The sequence below is a fragment of the Cetorhinus maximus genome, chromosome 1 (genome assembly GCF_964194155.1).
Source record: "Cetorhinus maximus chromosome 1, sCetMax3.hap1.1, whole genome shotgun sequence".
Lineage (NCBI taxonomy): Eukaryota > Metazoa > Chordata > Chondrichthyes > Lamniformes > Cetorhinidae > Cetorhinus > Cetorhinus maximus.
The window spans coordinates 40,450,059-40,473,595 of NC_135879.1; the positions used below are offsets into that span (position 1 = coordinate 40,450,059).

The 23,537-nt window shown below is 42.6% G+C and overlaps 2 protein-coding genes and 1 non-coding gene across 6 annotated transcripts in view; 2 read left to right on the forward strand and 1 right to left on the reverse strand.

The window, feature by feature from the left end:
* Positions 1-2,387: 2,387 nt before the first annotated feature.
* On the reverse strand, positions 2,388-2,458 carry trnag-gcc (transfer RNA glycine (anticodon GCC)). Its single transcript has one exon. It is a non-coding gene; the product is annotated as a tRNA-Gly (tRNA).
* Positions 2,459-2,842: 384 nt separating this feature from the next.
* LOC144679549 (dolichyl-diphosphooligosaccharide--protein glycosyltransferase subunit 4) lies at positions 2,843-8,894 on the forward strand. Of its 3 annotated transcripts, none has more exons than XR_013576366.1 (3): positions 2,843-2,943; positions 7,415-7,561; positions 8,724-8,894. XR_013576366.1 is itself a non-coding variant. In XM_078540047.1 (2 exons), exon 1 carries the CDS (start codon positions 7,416-7,418, stop codon positions 7,527-7,529), a length of 114 nt encoding a protein of 37 aa, XP_078396173.1. In that variant the 5' UTR covers position 7,415; the 3' UTR covers positions 7,530-7,561; positions 8,724-8,894. The 3 variants fall into 3 exon arrangements, 1 of the variants encoding a protein (XP_078396173.1); XR_013576369.1 differs by lacking the exon at positions 2,843-2,943 and adding an exon at positions 4,294-5,121; XM_078540047.1 differs by lacking the exon at positions 2,843-2,943.
* Positions 8,895-17,663: 8,769 nt separating this feature from the next.
* The window catches only part of bbs7 (Bardet-Biedl syndrome 7), a 66,045-nt gene continuing 60,171 nt past the window's right edge, over positions 17,664-23,537 (forward strand). The window contains exon 1 of one of the 2 annotated variants that reach the window (XM_078540065.1): positions 17,664-17,890. In XM_078540065.1, the coding sequence (XP_078396191.1) occupies positions 17,855-17,890 (36 nt within the window). In that variant the 5' untranslated portion in view covers positions 17,664-17,854. The remainder of the gene's footprint in view (positions 17,891-23,537) is intronic. The other variant, XM_078540075.1, reaches the window with a different exon arrangement.

Below are 23,537 nucleotides of genomic sequence, written 5' to 3' on the forward strand. Positions count from 1 at the left end.
GGGCTTTTGAAATGCACATGCCAGGTTTAACACTTGAACACAAAGGGAGAAGCAGATGTTTTTGCTATTGCAGACTTACCATCTCAGGGACTTTGAATGGAGAGGGAAGGGAGACAGGGAAGCAGCAGCCATTGTGAGCAGCAAGCAAAAACTGTTCTTTGCTAGCTACCAGGTGGAATGCTAGTGAAAACCTGTCCTCTGGGTAAAGAGAAAGAACATGCAGAGATTTAAGGTCACTGGAGGATTTGCGTTGGTGAGACCAGGAGAAGGAATCACCGAGTGAGCCTTGTTACTGGAAGGCAGTTCAGGAATTCTCAGAAGCCTGAGGGACAGGACCTTCGACGGTCACCGGGCGTTACAACTCAGTGAAACAGAGAGAAGTGAACCCATTGGAAGCTGGGAGTGGCTTTGGACTGTTTCCTTTAAAAACTGTAAAGACTATAATTCTGAGAAGAGCATGTTGTAAAGTATACTTATGCGATGTGGAGTTATCGGTCACGTTAAAATATTAATAAGGTATGTCTTTTCTGTTGTTTAGAGTATTACTAAGTAATGTTTAATCAATGTTGATTTTAGTTTATTTGCTACAGTAAGGCTTAAAACTTGAAATCATATCAATTCCTTTAAGATGGTGACTGGGAATTCAAATCTTTTTTTAAAGTTATCGGTTTCTACAGGGGTCATAACAACATGAAGGTTTTGAAATTACAGTGTAAATTGCACATGTAGCTTTATCAGCTGATCACCATCATCTGAACTGGTATATGTCACTATTCTGAAAGACATACTTGTGTATTTGCTATTTTGTGAAATGTATTTTGTCTCTCTACCTCCTTCTTTATCTCAGACCTCTGAATACAAGGCAGTAATGGTGAGGTAAACAGTTGATCTGCTCTAAAGTATTTGCTAAAGTAATTAGAGGAAGTCTAGTAGATTGGCACAGGCTGAACCTTCCAGATTTCAATTACTCCTTTCGGAAAACACTTGCCTGCTGAACTGCACCCCTCCTGATGACACTACTGAGATTGAGAACTCACTATGGGAGGATTCAAAGCATAAACTCACATCATATCATTCTGTAACACAGCTCTGCCACCAACTTGTTAGTTTATATAATACAAACATAATAATTAGATGCTGTGGGTGTTTCCAGTTTGAGAGAAATTTTGATCCAGAAATTAATTATTACAGCCCCCAACATTAAATCAGAAGAAAATCACAAGATTCCAGTTAAAATGGTATACAGTTTTACTTCATAATTTTATTACAAAATCAATGCTTTGCATATCATATGCAGCAATATTTAATGGAGATCACTGAATATGTAAAATTGGAAAATAATATGATGCTAGTTTAATTTACATTATGCATCTTCTTCTAAATCTGCAAATATCCCAAATCTCAAAATTCTTCTTATGGGAGAAAAGTTTAATTGTTAATTTGCATAACCATTCTGATATGTACCAGTTTTACTGCCTAGGAAACAGTTTTGTTGATTTATTGTCATGGAGTTATATATGGCACAGAGGCTATTGTTATTTTTCTCTTCACAGGCGGTAAATTGAATGCCTTGGTGCCAAAACATTGTTATAAAACAACACATGAATAGAAGTTAAAGACGTGTCCGATTAAATGTTCCTTGTAACATCATTTACTTTAGAAATACCGACATTTTGTAAGTAAAGGTCAATTTGTCCACTCAAGCACTAAGCTGTGATATTAGTTCTCGAGACTGTAGTTGATGGGGCCAAGCACCATCAGGATATCCCGTCTTGCCCTGTGTAGTTTGGTGTTCTTAAGTAAGTTTTTAAAATGGATATGTGTTAGAGTAAAGGTATCTGATTGGAGATAAGACTGTCATGCCTCTTACCCATGAGCGCATCTTACCTGTATTCATGTTCCTCTTACAGTTGACAGAAAAATTAGATGAGGAGCTGCATGTTGTGTCCTATTGATGCTGTTATCTCCACTGAATCACAAAAGGGCTTCTCGAACACTTGTGCTAGATAAGAAGTAAAAATATTAATTTTATTTATTTGTCCATGCTTTTACCTCACCCAAAGCATTTTTCTCTGTATGACATATCAGCAGAGAGAAACAAAATATTTGAAAAGTTCTCAGGAACAAAGGGAAGTGAAAAGCAATTTTTTAAAGTTTTTTTTTAAATATGCTTACATTTAAAATATTGATTATTAATGTAAACGCTTACATTCCTGGTTATATTTCCCTGTGCACAAAGTATGTCGCTAAAATTGGAATGTATTCTTTTAATTGCTTAATTATTTGCCACCAAAGCATTAAATTTACCGTCTGTGAAGAGGTTAAAATTAATTAAGTATAGAGCTTTGAAGGGCATTTAACAAACTCAGAGGGAAAAAAGGTCTCTTTGCATTGGCCGGGAATCGAACCCGGGCCTCCCGCGTGGCAGGCGAGAATTCTACCACTGAACCACCAATGCAACTGACAACCAAGACTCAACTAGAATCAACAGGAGTTGTATTACCATATTCTCTATTCACGCTGTCTACTGTTTGCATCAGACCTGACCTCTTTAGATTTACATGAACTCCGGGCAGGATTTACCTCGTTAAAAGCAGAGCTCGGTAATTTATAAAAAATAACACTGACTTCGATCTTGCGAATCATTACCACTTGTTGGGCCCCGTCTCCTCACAGAAACCACCCCACCACCACCACCACCGCGACTCTCGCTCACTTTGCAAAGAGCGCTCCCTGCCGGTCGAAGTGACCGATTCCTCCTCCTGGCGCTCCCGCCCCCCCCCCACGACACCACCACCCCCGACACGTGATCAGAGCGCCAGCCGGGCCCTGCAAGCACGTGACCGAGCGTGTTTACGCCATCACGTCGAGTCCCAGAGTGCCGCTGTTGGAGAGACGTGGCCTGCAGTCAGGAGTGGGATCTAATTTGTAAACCCGTGGGAGGTGAGCGTGTAATCTGGGTAGTAATTATTGATTAAGATGCGTGTCAACTTCATATTTTTTTTAAAATTATCTTCTGTCCTGGCACCCCCCAGAGAAGCTGAACCAGGTGGTTTCTGGGGTGCTTCCCTGTGCTTTGACTAAGCTACAGAAATGGGGCGTTGAAGGAGCTGCTGATTTACTGGATGGGGCAGATGTTGTTATTTCATAACACCCTGGGATTTATATCAGTGTTTGGATTAGGTTCTGCCCCCACCAGTCCGTGGAAAATGTAAACCTGTGGCTGAATAACTAATGAGAAGCGCTGGAGTGAAATTCTTGTTTGATTTGAGGTGTTAAGGTTTGTAATAGTCGAGCCCAGGCACTGGGTCTTGATGACAATTTTCCGAGTTGTTCCTCATTGCTTTTGCCTGCATCCACAGAAATCACTGAAAACTGTAGGGCAGGTCAAAAAGGCTAATGGGATGTTGAGATGCACAAGGACAGGGGGTTGGTGATGAGGTGGTTATGATCAGACTCCATATGGAGTACTGCGTTCAGTTTTGGGTATTTGTACCTTGGTTTTGGAAGGGTGTATGTCAGATCTTAAAAGTGTTAAATTATGAGGATCGGTTGCCTAAACTTGGTTTGTATTCCCTGGAGTTCAGAAAATAGAGGGGTGATCTAACCAAGATGTTAAAAACGATAAATGGATTTGATGAACTGAATGTGGCTACAGGTACAGTGTCTCAAATCCAGCTATCCGAAAACATGTGATGTCTGAAAATCAGACATTCATTTTAAGCTGCCATACATGAATTTTAATTATTATTAGATAGGTAAAATAATTTACTAACTTTTTTGCTGCATTGGCGTGGTGGTGCACTTGTCTTTTCTGGCATTCATTGTGGTCTGATTGACCCTTGACCCAACCCAGCTCAAACCACTCGACTCAAACGGCCAAGATTCGAAATCCGGCTCAGACTCTGTCCCGAGGTTGCCAGTTTTGAGATGCTGCACCTGTAGTAGGAGTTAAGAGAGATGTGTAGTGATTATTTAATGGCATAACTATGTAATCGCAAGAGTCTATGGAAACCTGCATCAAGCTCATCCAGGTGGTGTATCTGGAACTTGTCAACTAGTCCATAGCTTTCTTATATTAAGCTGCCAGCTCCTTTGCAAGGACTTCAGGATGGTGAGGTTGAAGGTTAGCCAGTCACTTTCTATTGTTTGTGTCGTGGAGGTTTAATGGCAGCGATGAAGGTAATGAACCATGCACAGCATCAACTGGGGTAATTTTTTTATTCATGCATGGGATGTGGCCATCGCTGTCTAGTTCAGCATTTATTGCCCATTCCTAATTACCGTTTAGAAGGTGGTGGTGAGCTGCCGCCTTGAACTGCTACAGTCCATGTATTGTAGGTACACCCACAGTGCTGTTTGGAAGGGAGTTCTAGGATTTTGACCCAGCGACAGTGAAGCAATTTAGCGGCTGGTTCCAGGAGTATGTTCAGGGCAATGACAGAAGGTTGGCTCCTACGATAGAACAAACCTCACCTACATCATTGCTACTCAACCAGCAACTCAGAAATCATGAGATTAAATTCCACTAAATCTTATTTATAGGCTAGCACTAGAAAAAAATAAACAAAGCTGTCTTATTGTCAAAACAAAATACTGGCTCAGTAATATTCTCACGAAATAGGACTGCCTACTTGCCTACATTTGACTCCTGTCTCTCAATGTACTTCTTAGCAAACCAGTTGAATTCTAAATAATTACAACTAAACAGTTTACTAAGAGAAATATCAGATGGACCTATTGCCAACAACCAGACACCATATCAAGATAAGACTCAGGCTACCCAAGTCAACCTTGCTTGCTTATATCTGGGAAATGGTGCTCAAGGCAGGAGAGCTGTATCTTGGAATAATTAAGCAACACGATGTTCTTGAATCACATCTATCAAACAGCCCAACTTCCCTGTCACCGTCCCTGGGTATAGCCTGTTCCACAAGATCCGCAAGAGATGGGGAGAGTGGTACATAATTTGATAGGGAGTCCTTGGCATTGACTCAGGGGTCCATAATGTCATATTGATTTAACAAAGCCAAAGAAACAGATTACAAGCTCACTGACAGCTTTGTACTGCTCCCTGGTGAATACTACTTGGTGGAATCACTGAAGAAAGCAAGGACACAGGTGAATGACCTTAAATGTCTATTGCAAATTGCTTGGTATTACTTCTAGCTGAACTGGCCAAATCTTTAAGAATATGGCTGCCCGACTGGGCCTACATCGGTTAGTGAGGGAGCTAGCATAAGGAACTAACTGACCCCATCCTCAGTAATTTGTTGCAGATATGTCTCTGATAGCATTGACAGGAACAACCAGTGTATCAACATTGTGAAGGCACAGTGAGGACACCCTCCAATATGTATTATGCCACTAGTACCAGTGAAACAGATCTACAAACCAAGATCAGGAAACATGAGGTTCAGTGAGCCATCAGCAGCAGCATAACGTCAACAATGTGTAACCTCACGAATCGGATGCGATCCTCATTCTTTTATCATCAAGCCAGGAGATGACCTTGGGAAGTATAAAACAGCATGGGGTGTACCCTAGAATGTGTTTTTGCTTCCCTCTCTTTGCTTTGACACAGGCACGTTGAGTCAAAGGTGTCAAGTAAATAACCTTGCATGACGTCCATCAGCAGTCCCCACCAACGTTCGCTGAAACCCGCAGCTGCACAGCAATCGATAATGTGCCACATTGGAGAAACAGGTGGCCAATAGGCAATGGTCCCTTTAAGACGTGTGCATTCAAAGCCATCTTAAAGTGACCACGCAACACAAGCAATGGAAAATTAGAGGGAACATTGTTACATATTGAGAAATAGCCAAGTTCACTTGGACGTACACCAGATCTAGTTCCTCTGCCTCCGTACCAGCACCTCCCAATTGCCCTCCAATCTCTCACCTCACAGACTTGGACATTTCATGGTCACTGGGTTAAAATCATGGAATTCCTTACCTATCACTATTGTGGGAGCATCTTCAACACAAGAACTGCATTTAAGGAGAAAGCCACTATTTCATTTTAACGGCAGGTAGGGAAGTGCAGTAAATGTGGCCTACCCCGTGCCCTGAGAACAAGTAATTTTTTAAAGCTCCACTTTCATTGGAGAAAGGCTGGGTGACCGAAGGGTTAGTTGAGGATTGGTGAAACTGCTTCTGTCAATAACAGTTTGTTTGGATGGTTTCTTCAGGATTTTTGTGCAATATAATAGTGGTCAGGGAATCTCCTTTAAAGCAAGGATTTCAGTACAGCATAATGGTGGGCATGTGAATTTTTGCACAGCATTCACTTCAACTGTGTAAAAATATTTAATTGTAGATTTTTGTACCTGAATGTTAAAAGCTATATATAACACAGGGCTGAAGCTGGTGTTTACATAAATATATCTGTACTGGTGGCAGAATTTAAAACAATGAAATAATGTAATGGGTTGTTCTCTTTAAAGATGAGGTTGAGATTTATATACAAGTCTTCAAAATCATGAGAGGTCTATGCAGTGTTGATAGAAAAAAATTGTTCCAATTGGTGAAAGGGTGTGAACCAGAAGAAACAGATTAAAAGTGATTGGCAAAACAGCTAAAGATAGCATGAGGAAAAACCTTTTTATGCAGTTAGTGGTTAGGATCTAGAATGCACTGTCTGAAAGGGTGGGAGCACACAGAATCAATCATGGTTTTCAAAAGGGAATTAGATAAGCACCTGAATAGAGAAATTTTGCAGGGCCAAGGGGAAAGGACCAGGGTCTGGGACTAGCCAGTTGCTCTCACAGGAAGGTGGGACGAATGACCTCTTCCTATGCTGTAACCAATCTATATAGTGTAGGAGGTGTATTGAGAGGAGTCTCCCTTCATGAGGAATCTAAAACTAGGGAGCACAGTTTAAAAATAACCATTTAAGATAGAGATGAAGAGGAATTTCTTTTCTCAGTGGGTCACTAATCTTTGGAATTCTCTTCCACAGAGACAAGTGGAGGCTGGTTCATTGAATACATTCAAGGCTAAGTTAGACAGATTTTTGATCTCCAAGGGAGTCAAAGGTTATAGGGGGCCAGCAGGGGAGTGATCTTAAGGCCTCAATCAGATCAGCCATGATCGTTATCTTAAATGGCAGAGCAGATTCAAAAGGTTGAGTGGCCTTCGCCTACTCTTATTCCTTATGATCTAATAACAATTAAAGCATGTTGGTTTTAAGTACAACTTTTTCCATAGAGTATTGTCACCAATACTAAGGACAATAATGTTTGATAGACATTATGATTTAAATCTGGAACAGCTTTGAGGTGATTACATTCGTTTCTACCTGTCCATCTTTGATACCCATTAATTCCAGAATAGGAGGTACTTATCTTAAGGTGCACAAGCATTGTATTCTTTACATTTATTTCTAATATGATGGTGGTCTTTTTATCTCACAGGATGATCACAGACGTACAGCTAGCGATCTTTGCCAACATGTTGGGGGTATCCCTTTTCCTCCTTGTTGTCCTGTACCATTATGTTGCTGTTAACAATCCCAAGAAGCTGGAGTAATGGAATGGCACAGGAGCATAGTACTGTAACAGGTATTGAACCACATGTTGTATTGAATAATCAAGGATATTTTAAATTTTGTCATAGCGATTGGAATATGGTGCTGAATGCATGAAATGCATATCTTCGTAAGTATTAAATTATTGATTTGTGAATTCTTAATGTGAAATACAATAATTCTACAACAAGAGGCACTCCACCACCTGTAGTTATGATGACCTTTGACCTGGAAGCAGTAAAGTAAGGAAAATGTGATTTATTTAAAAGTTCTGTAGTTATTTTTAAGAATGTTTGAAAGAGACTTTTAGGAGTTGGGATCAATTGTAATTTTTTTTGTATAATAAATACTGATCATGTAACCTGGCGACCCTTGACCTGGATGCAGTACCAATAGGAAGGAAGTTAAAGAAGCTCTGTGGCTGGCAGGTACGAAGGAGAGCTACAGCAGAGGAGCTGGAGGGTGAAGGCGATAAGCGCATAGATGCAAACACAAAGAGAGAACAGACAGAGGCAGAAAGAGGAACACTGAATCCTTGTGAGGAGAAGAAGTAAATCACTCTCAGGAAGAAGTCAGTTTTTCTGTTTGGCTGAAAATGAGACAGGAGCTCTTGGAAGTGGCTAAAAAGGCCTAAAACCTAGAAAGCTGAGTAAATTGCTCAGAGGAGCTAAAGAGCTGTATGTTTTCCTAAAAGTAGCCAAACACAAACTGGGTATTATTGGTTGGTTGAAAAGGAACTCTGGAAAGCTACATCATCAGGACTGTCATGACCCGAGGGGGAGAGAGTTTGTAGAAGTGTGCCTTGCTGATGTTAATCATAATCATGAAACTTGGAGGTGAAAGCTGTTGTCGGATAGGACTCTTGACCTACCCTGTGTGAATAAAGAACAACATATTGTAGAACTGTGTAGCTACGTAATGCCATACATGCTGAAGGGGGAATGCTTGTGGTTGAGTAAGACGTATATTTGTTGTATTGACTAAAGTGAAATTTATCTTTATTTGAAGGACCATTTGCCTGTTAATTCATGTTTAATTTGTGTTGGTTCCAAGTCATGTTAAAGTAAAAGCTACAAAAAGTGGAATCTTGTGGACATTTTCTTCATTTGGGAGCCATTCAGTAAATTTGGTTATTTTGGTTTACGGCGATTGTAACAGTAGTACACAGGAATTATTTTATGCTTTTTATTCCACAGTGTGAAGATTAGGACCAAAAATAAATTGATTACTTTGAAAGATGGAAGCCAACTTAAATGAAACACAATGCCCATTGGACTTCGCCAGTACCACAGTGAATAACAACTGCATTAATCGTGTTTGTACTAAGAAATATGCCTTGTCAATAAATATTTGACTTGAAAAACTGCTCTTCTTTGTGATTCCTTTAAAATTATCTGCACAAAATTTGTGCGTAAATAGGGAAAGGTTGTTTACTATCCTGCTTCCAATCAAACACTATTAAAATAACGCAGATGCTTTAATATCTGGTAATTTACAGAATGATAAAAGACAGCACCTAAAAAAGGCCTTATGCAGCTCTGACATCCAAGGTACTGTAATGCCAGCTTATGATCATAAACTAACTTAGCAAAACTCATTTCTTTGCAATCATACTGTGGTATATGGGATATTTGCTTCTGCATTTGCTTTGTGAGAAGTTATGTAATCCCATAATTATTGTGAAATGTGGCTCATAAACCTTAATCTTTACAAGATGCATGACAAATTAATCTTTGATATATAAAATTCCATTTTCTTCCCTCACTGAGGGTGGTAAATACTTCTGATTTATTTGTCCCCTCTTTCTATAAATTTCCTACTGCCACAAGTTACAGAAGCTCTTTTGTTTGTTAACCTATGTCCCTTTAAAGCTTTTTTTCGTCTTTGAAGCAAATCTTCAACATTCATACAATCTGAAGATTATTTTTTTTCGTTATGTTCAGTATTTTCACAGTCATTTGGAAAACTAGCTGCAGAAAGAGAACAAAAGATGACATTTACTGGGTCTTTTGTCAGCACATAGTATTTTGTTTTATTTTATCTGACCTGTTTTGTGTTTAGCTAATAAAGCATTGGTCTGAATTAAATTGGAAATATTTGGAGTTAACTGCATTCAAACATTGTGAGAAGCAGATTTTTATTGTGGCTACAGTAAACTTCTTTAATTATTTTAAATTATGTGACGCTCTCTGATTACAGACTTGAGAGTACCACAAACAATGGCAGTTTTGAGTTTCTTAAAATTTTAATGATTTGAATTAGAATTTTGGGACATTTGAGGTGATTCTGTTTGTTCAATTATCTTATATTGGAAACTTTTTTTTAAAAAATACTAAAATGTTTAAAAACTATTAGTATTTAATCTAAAATGCTGTCTTCCCAGTTCAGAATTTTTTAAAAAGTTAATAATGATACCAATGATTTCTGCCATTTTAGCATATTTTCAATTCCTAAGGGTAAAAAATTCCAATATTTCAAAGGTACAAAAACTTGGGGGGAAAATGTAAAATAGCATTTGATTCTTTTCGATTGGCAAAGTTTTTTTTAAATTTAGGTGAAGTGACATATCACAGAATCAGAATCACAGAATCTCACAGTGCAGAAAAGGCCCTTCGGCCCATCAAGTCTGCACCAACACGTGAGAAACACCTGACCTACCTACCTAATCCCATTTACATGCACCAGCACATTGGACGCAATTCTCAAGAAATTCTTAAGGAGTCAGTCCTTACCGCTGACAGCTTTTTTTTAGTTTGCCACACAACTTTGCTGAATGTAAATGTGTACATTTGCCATTAATAAATTTTAAGTTTCTAAATTGACAGAAGGAAATTGATTTGCCAAGTTAACCCCTTGAGCTCTTAAGCAGGGCTGCACTGGATTCTCTGTTTTTCTTTTAAACAGGTGATCCTGGTTTTCTGGACTGCATGGATGCTGATGGCGTAGCCAGGGATCCAGCAGATTTAAGAACTTATGCACAGACATTTAATGTCATAGCATGATGACAATTTGGACTTGAGACTGACTTGTACTAAGGCTATAAGAATACAGGTTTGAGAAACTAGAGCAAACACAAATTGACCAAGTTTTATTAGCTTGCTTCATAATGTCAAAAGACCTTTTCAAAGTAAAAACTGCTGAATATTGCAAGCTATTTCTCGCAGATAAGGAAGCCCTTGGCCAGGAGTGAACTGCTGAGACTAACTGGTACAAGATAGTCCCAAATCTGATCAGGTGATTGAGAGTGGGAAACAACTCTCATTGATCAGGAACTGAACTGAGGGAGAGCTTTTACTTGGATTTAAACAACGGACCCAAAAACTATTAGACGTTTTGTATTAACTTTTCTAGGGCATTAAGGCCCACTCCTGGAAAAAAGATGTAAAAGGCATAAGGCTGTTGCTGCTGCAGTCAGGAGGGCAACTTGTTCAGGTGCCTGTTAACTAAATCGAGTCACTGCAGAACTGACCACTCGCTTGTGTTCACACCTATGAGGCTTTTGCTTACAGTGCCTTGAGCTTAAAGGGGTATATCTGTGCATGCTTATGTATATTCTGGGATTACTGTGTGACATGTACTATCAAGTGTTTGTAATCTCTTGCTGATTTTTAAAAATAACTTATTTCAGAAATCTTTGTTTTGCATTGTCTGTTCCATAGTACAGACTGAGTAAACTGTTTGACAGAATGAAAGTGTTAAAGGCTTGGACTTGACCCTTCAGGGTTATTGGTTATCTTCTGAGACAGAGTGCTCAAGAATGCGGTTATGGACTATATAGGATTCGGGTATAACCTAAGAGGTTTAGGTCATTCTCATTAAAGAGGTAGCAGCAGGACATTTAGAAGATACTAATACAATCAGGAGAGTCAACATGGTTTTGTGAAAGGAAAAGTGTGTTTGTCAAATTTATTAGAGTTCTTTGAGGATGTAACAAACAGGGTGGTAAAGGGGTACCAGTAGATGTGTATTTGGATTCCCAAAAGGCACTCGATAAGGTACCACATAAAAAAATTACTGCACAAAATAAGAGCTCATGGTGGGTGATATATTAGCATGGAAAGAGGATTGGCTAACTGAAAAGAAATAGAGTAGGGATAATGAGTCATTTTCAGGTTGGCAAACTGTAACTAGAATGCTGCAGGGATCAGTGCTGGGGCCTCAATTATTTATGATCTATATTAATGACTTGGATGAAGGGACAGACTGTTTTGTAGCCACGTTTGCTGACAATACAAAGATAGGTAGGAAAGCAATTTGTGAATAGGATATAAAAAGTCTGCAAAGGGATATGGATGGGTTAATTGAGTGGGCAAAAATTTTCCCGATGGAGTATAATGTGGCAAAATGTGAGGTTGTCCACTTTGGCAGGAAGAATAGAAAAGCAGAATATTATTTAAATAAGAGAGACTGCAGAATGTTATAGTGCAGAGGATTTGGGTGTTCTTCCATATAAATCACAAAAGGTTAGCATGTAGGTCCAGCAAGTTATTGGGAAGGCAAATGGAATGTTGGCCTTTATTGCAAGGGGAATGGAGTATAAAAGTAAGCAAGTATTGGTATAGCTATACAGGGCATTGGTGAGACAACACCTGGAGTATTGTGTACAGTTTTGATCTCCTTACTTATGGAGGGATATACTTGTATTGGAAGCAGTTCAGAGAAAATTCACTTGTCATATTTCTGGGATGAAGGGGTTGTCTTATGAGGAAAGGTTGAGCAGGTTGGACCTATGCTCATTGGAGTTTAGAAAAATAGAAGGCGATCTTATTAAAACCATATAAGATCCTGAGGGGGCTTGACAGGTAGATGCTGAGAGGATGTTTCTCTTCATGGGGGAACCTAGAACTAATGTGCACAGTTTTAAAATAAGGGGCCTCGCATTTAAGACAGATACAAGGAATTTATTTTCTCAGAGGGTCGTTAGTCTTTGGAATTCTCTTCCACACAGAGCAGTGGAGGCTGGGTCATTGATCTACAAGGGAATCGAGGGTTATGGAGGGGCAGGTAGGAAGGAAAGGAGTTAAGAACATAATCAGATCATCCAAGATATTATTGAATGGCAAAGCAGGTTCAAGGGGCTGAATGGTCTATTACTGCTATTTTTTAATGTTCTATTCTAGGAGGACACCAGACAGGTATACACACACATATAAGTTGGAGGTATGAGGAATGATCTACGCTGTGTATCCAGGAATCAATGGAGTAATGTGATTCTCAATTGTTCCTGGTCTTGTTTGTCTTTCAAGGTGAAGGTGACCATGATAAATTACCTGGGGTTTTTGCTACTGTTCCGGTGAGTACATAGATGACTGCTAAGGCTGATCTGTATCGAGAAGGTTCTGCTTCAAATAGGACAGGATACTGCAGATGATTGAGTTTTGGATGAGTTGCTGGCTTGGGAATTCCTCCCCTTGCCTTTTCTTTCTGCCTCAGATATGCTGTGCTGGCTTTTGAAGGAGGCTGCACAGTTTTTTGTTGCATCACGTGCAGCGATCCTGGGCAAGCATCTTCCAGAAGTCGATATCAAAACTTCTAATTGAAGCCTTCAGTCTGTCCTTGTAGTGCTTCCTTTGACTGCCATGAAAGTACACCAAGACACAAGCTCTCCATATATCTTAGGTAAGCGAGTATCAGGCATTCTGGCTGCATTGTCTCCATATGGTATGGATACATGTCATGCCTGCTTGGGTGAGCACTTCAGTACTTGGTATTTTGTATTGCTGTCTGATCTTAAGAAGCTTCTGAAGGCAGCTTAAGTGAAAGTGGTTGAGCTTCTTGACATGACGCTGGTGGACAATCCAAATCTTGCATGAGCAGAGTGGACAGGACTATTGCTCTATAAACTTTCAGTCTGATAAGCGGACTTACTCTTCTTCATTCCCTGATTGATGTTCGAAGTCTGCTGAAGATTTCTCTTGTTTTGGCAATTCTTGCACATGTCTAGTCATCAGTATAGACAGCTCGAGAGACTTTGCTGAGATAAGTGAACTTATGTGCAGCTGACAGGTTCTGGTCATGGACTGAAGCCATGGGCTCAAGATAAGGGTTTTCTGGAGCAGGCTGGTACATTACTTCAGTTTTCTTCGTGTTGATCGTAATGCCAAAGTTGCTGCCTGCATTGGCGAACAAGTTCATGCTACATTACGTGTCTAATTCTGAACCGACAGCTAGTGCACAGTCATCGGCAAACAGGAAATTGCAAAGTATGTCCTTGGAGACCTTAGTCTTTGCCTGGAGTTGTTTCAGATTGAGCAGCATCCTGTTCATGCAATACCTGATTTCAATGCCAAGATCCCCATTATGGATGGCATCAGAGAGCATAGCAGTGAAAAACACACTGAAGAGAGTTAGAACCAGCAGGCATATCTGTTTAACTCCATCAGTGACTGGGAATGGGTCAGAAGACCACCACCATCACCCAGGACATTCACAAGCATGTCGTCATGGAATTTTAAACCATTGTGATGAATTTCTCAGGGCTGTCGAATTTTTCCATTACCTTCCAAAGGTCTTCTCGGCTGACTATGTCAAAGGCCTTGGTCAGGTCAACAAAAGTGGCATAGAGGTCCATGTTCTGTTCCTGGCATTTCTCCTGGGGCTGTCAAACTACAAACACCATATCTATTGTTCCTTGACCTTTTCTGAAACCACATTGACACTCTGGCAGCAGATCTTGGTTGAGATGTTGCACTAAGTAGTTCAGAAGCATTCTGGTGAAGATTTTTCTGGCAATGAAGAGGAGTGAGATTCCTCTATGATTGTTGCAAGATTGTTGAGTTCCTTTCCACTTGTACAGGTGGACAATGGAGGCATCTTTGTATTCTTGCTCCCACATAGACTGAAAGAATTCAGTGAGCTTCTTAACCAGGAATTGACCATCAGCCTTGTAGATCTCAGCTGGGGTAACATCAGTTCCCTGGATCTTTGCTGCTAGACAAAAGTTTGGTTGCATTCATGTTTCTAACAGCATGGGAGAATCATTAAGAGAACAGTTGTTGGCAACCTGTGGCAGCCTGTTGATTGCTTCTTCATTGGATGAAGGCTGATTGGGGATGTGGATTGAAAATGCACTATCATCCTTCTAGAATTTGGGCTTTGCCTGTGAGCATTGTTAACCCTCAACATTGAGGATTGGTGATGAACCAGTAAACTGGGGCCTGTAGACAGATTTCAGAGCATCGTAGAACCACTTCCAGTCTTCGTGGTGTGCATATGACTGAAGTTCATCTGCTTTATGACTCAGCCAAGTGTCTTCCATCTGTCTGTGGATGTTTTGGTAGGCATTGTGCTTGGTTTGAGATAAACCTTATAGAGGCGATGTTTCTCCTCCAGCGGTTTCTGGATTACCTCATTGTTTTCATTGAACCAATCTTGATGTTTGCAAAAAGTAGGACCAAGGACCTCTAAAGCATTAGGAAACACTATATCACTAAAGGTTACCCTGTCATCCTCAGTTCAGTGAGTGCTCATTTTTGCTGTACAGTTTCTCAGAGATTCCTTCATGACTACCATTTTGAGCCTTGAGACGCTTCTGGACCTTCCCTGAGGGCCTTTAAGGGGGGTTAGATCTTGATGTTTAACTTTGAAATGATTATACAATGGTCACTCCAGCAGTCAGCACCACACATGGCTTTTGTTACACGCATATCCTGCCTCTCACTCTGCCTGGTGTTGATATAGTCGATTAGATGCCAATGCATAGAATGGACACACATCCAAGACATCTTATTGCAAGAAACTGTGTTGATGATTAAGAGCTAACGCTCAGGACACATCCTCAACAATTGTGTTACATTTGCCAACCCCATTCTTCCCGATGACCCCTTCCCAAGCTTGGTGATCTGCGCTAATTCTTGCATTGAAGTCACCAAGAATGATTAGTGTTTCTGACTTTAGCACAGTAGTATTCAAGGAATGGAAGGCATCATAACATTTACCCATGCCTTCATCAAGTTTGGTCATATTAGGGACGTACACACTGAGAGTTGTTTTTCTGTTGTCATGCAGGGGGAGTTTAAGCACCATCAAATAATCATTAACACTCTTAGGAAGGCAAGTCAAATTACATATGAGATGGTTCATGGCAGCAAAGCCTACACCAGCTTCGTGCCATTTTTCTTTTCTGCAGCCGCTTGCACCAATTTTCTTGAGCTGACCCTTCTCGGGTAGACTAGTCTCGTTGAGGGCAGTGATCTGGCCGTTATACCTAGCCAACTCTCTACCGAAGTGTAGTTCTTTTCTCAGGTCTGTGGCATTCTCCATGACAGTGTGCATAATCCATGCACCAATGATGACCAGTGTCACCTTCACTTTCTTTTTTGCGATTGACTTACGGCCAGATTGATGGAATCCCTGCCATTTGCGGCCTGCTGGCAAAAGAGGTAAAGCAGGCAATGTTTAGGGCACCTTTTCTGGCCTCTTCCTCATATTGGGGATGTGAGCAGTGTGGTGTTGAAGGGGTGTTTGCTCTGTTGCTCAAGGGGCTGCCAAGTTCCACTTCTGCTTCTTTTGGTGAAAAATGACCCTGTGGCTTGAGCCACCTATGTGCAGGTTCATGGCTGCAGCTTCCAGTGAATCCACACCTGCTGCTACATCACTCACCCATCGCCACAGGACTTGTGACAGATGATGGACGACTGATAGAAAGATGATGAACGTGACTTGTGTGTGAATTAGATTATAGTGAGGAAGTTGTGCATCATCAGCTTCACTCTCTCATCCTGATGTATTTTTGTCCAGTGGCAAGACAAGTCTAGGTGGCGCTACACAGATCCAGATGCAGTGGGTAACCAGGATGTCTTCTGTGTCTTGTTGAGCTCTATGCATTCAACAACACTGTGCTGACCTGCCTTCAAGACCATTGAACCTTAAATTAGTCTCGTCCACTGGAATCAATCTTCATATGCAAGGGTAGATAAGTTCCTAAGTCATCAGGGGTAGGATACCAGACAGCTACTCTCACCTGGTTTGGCCCGCCCGTCAAAGTGGTTTACCAGAGTTGGTCGCTGTCATGCCAACAACTACTTGGAGCCACAGGTGGGAGCTGTGTGAAGGTGAGGACCAATACAGGATGAGCCACTCCCAACAGACAGCCTGTGTGGTGCTGCCCCTCCCTTACACCCTTCATTCCTTGTAAACTGCTGCTCGAATACACTGCATTGTAAGTCTCACTTATGATTAAGTAAAAATCATCACTGTTACCAATGTGGAGTTAGGTTTGAGTGAACAGTTTGAAGTGACTTCAAATTTATTACAATAAATACAGGCTCTTTCTTGCTTTACCAGGAGAAAGATGAATTGTGTTGCAAATACATTTACAGAACTGTTACTGAGAACTGTAAAAGGGATGTTTAAGATTAAATTTATGCCAATTTTATCAGCAATTTATACCAAAATGTCCTGAGATTCTCATTCACATCAGAAGATAAAAACCAATTTAAAGTAAGCAGAAATAGCCAAAACAATTTGTTTCTAAGGAAAGTGTAGAATTTACACTGTATTCCCTATTTGTATATGAATATTGAAGTCTGAGACAATCATTTATGCAAATTAGACACAGCAGATTTAAGGAAATATAATCATGGAAGCTTTTAAATTTTTGATGTGATAACAAGACTTTCTAAAGGCTGCATCGAAAATCTTAGATGTAAATTCACAACAGCAGGAGACGTGCACTCTCCATAAAGGGGGAAAGGGAGCAAGCAGATTGCTTTGGCAGACGTTTCTATGTGCAAAAGAATACGAAAATGAATTATTTACTCTCGAATTTCCTTGATCTTTTGAGTTGAATCTTGGCATATTTTGGTGCAAATTGTCTTTGTTTCCTACATCACAACAGTCACTACGCTTCAAAAAGTGCTCCATTATTTGTAAAGCGCTTTGAGGCCTCTCGTGGTTGTGAAAGGTGCTATATAAATGAAAGTTTCTTTTTCACTCCTTGCCCAACTCTTAACCCCGCCGACAGGAACCCTGAAAGCGTGGCTTCCAGCTGCCAATGAGCTGTGAGTTTAAATGCCGGTGCGGTTATTGAAAGCCAATGGTGAGCGGTGTTAGAAGACGCTTAAAGTCGCCATAGAAACGGGATTAGCGGGGCCTGGTTTGGATTAGCTCAGATCTACTGGTTGGCCCCAGGGGGCGGGGGGGAAAAAAATAACTTGTTTGTTTGGCTGCTCCTTTTCTCGGTCTGATGCACTGAATGCCCAGCGGTTTCTGGCATGAATTTTCTGAGCGGCGCTGACTCTTTACCGGCGCTTGGTCCCTGACACTTTTAACGCGCATTCTGTCCTCAATCCGCCCGATTTTCCCCGAACAAGAAACTGCGACGGCCATGGAGTTAAATTTAAATCGCGTCGACTACCTGCAGGTGAGAGAGCTGACTCCGTTATCACCGGGTTCGTTTAGTAAATCGGACGGTATCCGCGTTTAAATCCAGTAGATGGGAATTAGCTCCGCGGTCTTTCGGGTTGAGGGGTGGAAACAAACCAGCGGGTACATTCCCAAACGACAGGCGCTGCATCCCAATAGAACAGAGCCTTGTAAACCAATTCGAGTTGTGGCACTTCAGTCGTGCCATTCATAAAAAGACTGTGTGAGGCCAACTCCCTTTGGCTTTGGGTAAATGAATTCCCCACAATGTACTGGTCCCAAATGATCTCTGGTCTGTACTGACATGAGCCAGGATGACAAGGTCACTAGAACTGGCTTCAGTGATTTTGGACAGAAGAAGTTCCGGCTCCTGAGCAATATTCATAGGCCATTACTCAGAAGTATTAATGTTGAGTTTGCTACCTTAGGCAGGCAGTCCCTAGGGGGTTCGAGGATGACTTGCCCCCACACTAAGAATTAGTTCTCAGATGACTGAGAGTCCACTAAGAGTCTGTCACAGGTGGGGCAGACGATGGTAGGTGGAGCGGTTGGGTGGGGTGCCCAGGTCCTTTTGCTGTCGACGCTTGGCTTCAGCTAGCCCTTGGCGATGAGACTCGAGGTGTTCAGCTCCTTCCCAGATGCTTTCCCTCCACTTTGGGCCGTCTTGGGCTGGGATTTCCAGATGTCGGTGGGGATGTTGCACTTTTTCAAAGAGGTTTTGTTGGGTGTCCTTGAAGCGTTTCCTCTGCCCTCCTGGGGCTCGCTTGCTGTGTCAAAGCTCTGAGTAGAGTGCTTGTTTCAGGAGTTTCGTGTCAGGCATGCGGACGATGTGGCCAGCCCAGTGGAGTCGATCGGGCATGGTCAGTGCTTCAATACTGGGGATGTTGGCCTGAGCAAGAACAATGACATTGGTGTGCCTATGCTGCCAATGGATTTGCAGGATCTTGTGGAGGGAGAACTGGTGGTACTTCTCCAGAGTTTTGAGGTGCCTGCTGTACATAGTCCACACCTCTGAGCCATATAGGAGGGCGGGTTTCACTGCTGCTCTGTAGACCATGAGCTTGGTGCAGGGCTTGAGGTCCTGGTCTTCAAACACTCTCTTCCTCAGGCAGCTGAAGGCTGCGCTGGCACACTGAAAGCGGTGTTGAAACTCGTCACAAGGTATCGAAAGTAGTCCACAATTTCCAACCTCGTCGTGGATTTTGATAACCGGGGCAGGTTGGCAGAGGACCTTTGGATGTTTAGTGTAAGGCCTATGCTCTCGTTTGCCTTGATGAAGGTGTTGACGATGACTTGGAGCTCGGCCTCTGAGTGTGTGCAGACGCAAGCATCGTCTGCATACTGTAATTCAATGATTCAATGACAGAGTGGAACGACCTTGGATCTGGCCTGCAGGCAGCATAGGTTGAACAGATTCCTCTTGTTCTGTACTCCACTCCAACTGGGAGCTTGCTGAGAGTGAGGTGGAGTATTGTGGCAAGGAAGATCGAGAAGAGCGTCGGTGCGATGAAGCAGCCTTGCTTTACGCTGGTCCAAACATGGATTGGGTCTGTGGCGGATCCATCGGTCAGGATCATGTCATCGTGGGGGCAGCTGAAATGGAGGAGGAAGGTTTTTGTGAATTCAAAGAAGGCCATGTAGAAGGGTTGGTGCTGTTCTCTGCATTGCTCTTGCAGTTGCCGCACGGTGAAAATCATGTCTGTTGTGCCCCCTAATGGGCAGAATCCACATTGCGATTCTGGGAGGAACTCTTCAGCCACAGGGAGAAGGCGATTGAGGAGGATTCTTGAGATGACCATCTCTGTGGCTGTCGGCAGGGAGATTCCTCTATAGTTACCGCAATCGGAAGATGGTCACGATTACAGCGTCTCCTGGCATGTTCTCCTCCTTCCAGACAAGGGAGATGAGGCCTTGTATTCGTGCCATGCTTTAGTGCTCCCGCAAGGATTCCACCTACTCCTGACAGCTCTTTAGCTGTCGAATGGCTTTTTCTACCTCGTGCTGGGTTGGGGTTGTGCAGAGATGGTGGCAGGTAGCATGCTGTGGGGTGGAGTTGAGGACACTTGTGTTGAAGACAGAGTTTCTGCTAGGATGATCTCGGAAGTGCTCCTTCCAGCGGACGTTGACTGTCTCTCTGTCCTTGATGAGCACCCCTCCTTTCTTGGTCAGCAGTGGACTGGGGCCTTGGGTGCTTGGGCCATAGGTGGCCTTGACTGCGCTAAAGAAACCTCGCATGTCATGGTTGTTGGCTAAATGTTGAATCTCCTGCGCTTTCTCCACCCACCATCTGTTCTTTAGATCGTGGGTTTTTGCTCGACCTCAGCCTTCAACCATTTGTAGAGCTGCTTTCTCGCTCTCGAGGTGTTGCTATTTCAGGTTCAGAAATGCATTGCACTTATAGCTTATCAGCTCCTAGATCTCCTGGTCACTCTCGAACCAGTCTTGGTGTTTCCTGGTCAAGGGACCAAGTGTCTCTTTGCAGGTGCTGATTATGGAGGCCTTGAGGACTGACCAGGTGCTGTGGACACTCTGCGTCTCTGGGTCACCGGGAGCCGCCAGGTTGGCAGTGAGGTGCTGGCTGAGTAAGGTTCTCTTATCAGTGCCTCAGTGTTGATATTCCTATGGCATTGTTTCTGTTGCCATCGCTGCTTTGGGGCTAGATTGATGTTGATGACAGAGCGAATTAGGTGGTGGTCCATCCAGCAATCTTCGGCTCCTGTCATGGCACGGGTGATACATACGCCCTTGCGGTCCCTCGCTCAGACAATGACGTAGTCAAGCAGGTGCCAGTGCTTGGAGTGAGGGTGCCATGAGGTCTTGTACTTGTCTCTCTGACAGAACGAGGTGTTAGTTATGACGAAGTCATGTTCTAGGCATTTTGTCAGGAGCAGGATATCATTGGTGTTGGATTTCCCTATCCACTTTCTGCCGATTACATCTCCCCAGAGTTCTGTGACCTTCCCAACTCTGGTGTTGAAGTCACCAAGGAGGATCAGCTTTATTGCCCACAGGAACTTGGGCCAGGGATTGTTCGAAGCTGGAGTAAAATTCCTTTTTGGACTTGTCTGTGGCATCCCGTGTTGGGGCATACACACTGAGGACTGTAGTGCATTGGTTCTGAGCTAGGGTGAACTGAAGGGTCATGAGATGCTTGTTTATACTGCAAGTGGTGTCTTAGACCATAAGACGTAGGAGCAGAAATTAGGCCATTCGGCCCATCGAGTCTGCTCCGCCATTCAATCATGGCTGATAAGTTTCTCAACCCCATTCTCCCGCCTTCTCCCCGTAACCTTTGATCCCCTTACCAATCAAGAACCTATCTATCTCGGTCTTAAATACACTCAATGACCTGGCCTCCACAGCCTTCTGTGGCAATGAATTCCATAGATTCACCACTCTCTGGCTAAAGAAGTTTCTCCTCATCTCTGTTCTAAAAGGTCTTCCCTTTACTCTGAGGCTGTACCCTCAGGTCCTAGTCTCTCCTACCAATGGAAACATCTTCCCCACGTCCACTCTATCCAGGCCTCTCAGTATTCTGTAAGTTTCAATCAGATCCCCCCTCGTCCTTCTAAACTCCATCGAGAATAGACCCAGAGTCCTCAAACGTTCCTCATATGTTAAGCCTTTCATTCCTGGGATCATTCTCGTGAACCTCCTCTGGACCCTCTCCAGGGCCAGCACATCCTTCCTGAGATACGGGGCCCAAAATTGCTCACAATATTCTAAATGTGGTCTGACCAGAGCCTTATAAAGCCTCAGCAGTACATCCCTGCTTTTATATTCTAGTCCTCTCGAAATAAATGCCAACATTGCATTTGCCTTCCTAACTACCGACTCAACCTGCAAGTTAACCTTAAGAGAATCCTGGACTTGGATTCCCAAGTCCCTTTGCACTCCAGACTTCTGAATTCTCTCCCCATTTAGAAAATAGTCTATGCCTCTATTCTTCCTACCAAAGTGCATGACCTCACACTTGTATTCCATCTGCCGCTTCTTTGCCCATTCTCCTAACCTGTCCAAATCCTTCTGCAGCCCCCCCACCTCCTCAATACTACCTGTCCCTCCACCTATCTTTGTATCATCTGCAAACTTAGCCAGGATGCCCTCAGTTCCTTCATCTAGATCATTAATGTATAAAGTGAAAAGTTGTGGTCCCAACACTGACCCCTGCGGAACTCCACTAGTCACCGGCCGCCATCCTGAGAAGGACCCCCTTATCCCCATTCTCTGCCTCCTGCCAGACAGCCAATCTTCTATCCATGCTAGTACCTTGCCTCTAACACTATGGGCTCTTATCTTACTGAGCAGCCTCCTGTGCGGCACCTTGTCAAAGGCCTTCTGGAAGTCCAAGTAGATAACATCCATTGGCTCTCCTTTGTCTAACCTACTCGTTACCTCCTCAAAGAATTCTAACAGATTTGTCAGGCATGACCTCCCCTTGATGGAACCATGCTGACTTTGCCTGATTTTACCATGCACTTCCAAGTATTCTGAAATCTCATCCTTAATAATGGACTCTAAAATCTTACCAACGACCGAGGTCAGGCTAATTGGCCTGTAATTTCCCATCTTTTGCCTCACTCCCTTCTTAAACAGGGGGTTAGATTAGCGATTTTCCAGTCCTCTGGGACTCTCCCTGACTCCAGTGATTCCTGAAAGATCGCCACTAACGCCTCCACTATCTCTTCAGCTATCTCCTTCAGAACTCTGGGGTGTAATCCATCTGGCCCAGGTGATTTATCCACCTTCAGACCTTTCAGTTTTCCTAGCACCTTCTTCTTGGTAATGGCCACCATACTCACCTCCACCCCCTGACTCTCTTGAACTTTGGGGATGTCACTCGTGTCTTCCACTGTGAAGACTGATGCAAAGTACCTATTCAGTTCCTCTGCCATTTCTTTGTTCCCCACTACTACTTCTCCAGTGTCATTTTCCAGTGGCCCAATGTCCACTTTTGCCTCTCTCTTACCCTTTATATATCTAAAAAAACTCTTGCAATCTTCTTCTTTATTACTGGCTAGTTTACCCTCATATTTAATCTTCTCCCTCCTTATTTCTTTATTAGTTGTCCTCTGTTGGTCTTTGTAGGCTCCACTGCTCTTCGCCGCATTGTATGCTTTCTCTTTAGCTTTTATGCTGTCCCTGACTTCCCTTGTCAGCCATGGTTGCCTCGTCCTCCCTTTAGTATGCTTTTTCTTCTTAGGGATGAATTTTTGCTGTGTCTCCCAAATTACTCCCAGAAACTCCTGCCATTGCTGTTCCACTGTCTTTCCTGCTAGGCTCATCTCCCAGGCAATTCTGGCCAGCTCCTCCCTCATGCCTCTGTAGCTGCCTTTATTCAACTGTAATACCGTTACATCTGATTCCAGCTTTTTCCTCAAATTGCAGGGTAAATTCTATCATATTATGGTCACTTTCTCGTAAGGGTTCCTTCACCTTAAGCTCCCTTATCAAATCTGCCTCATTACACATCACTAAATCTAGAATTGCCTGTTCCCTCGTGGGCTCCAGCACAAGCTGCTCCAAAAAGCCATCTTGTAGACATTCCACAAATTCCTTTTCTTGGGATCCACTACCAACCTGATTTTCCCAGTCTACCTGCATATTGAAATCCCCCATGATCACTGTAACCTTGCCTTTCTTAC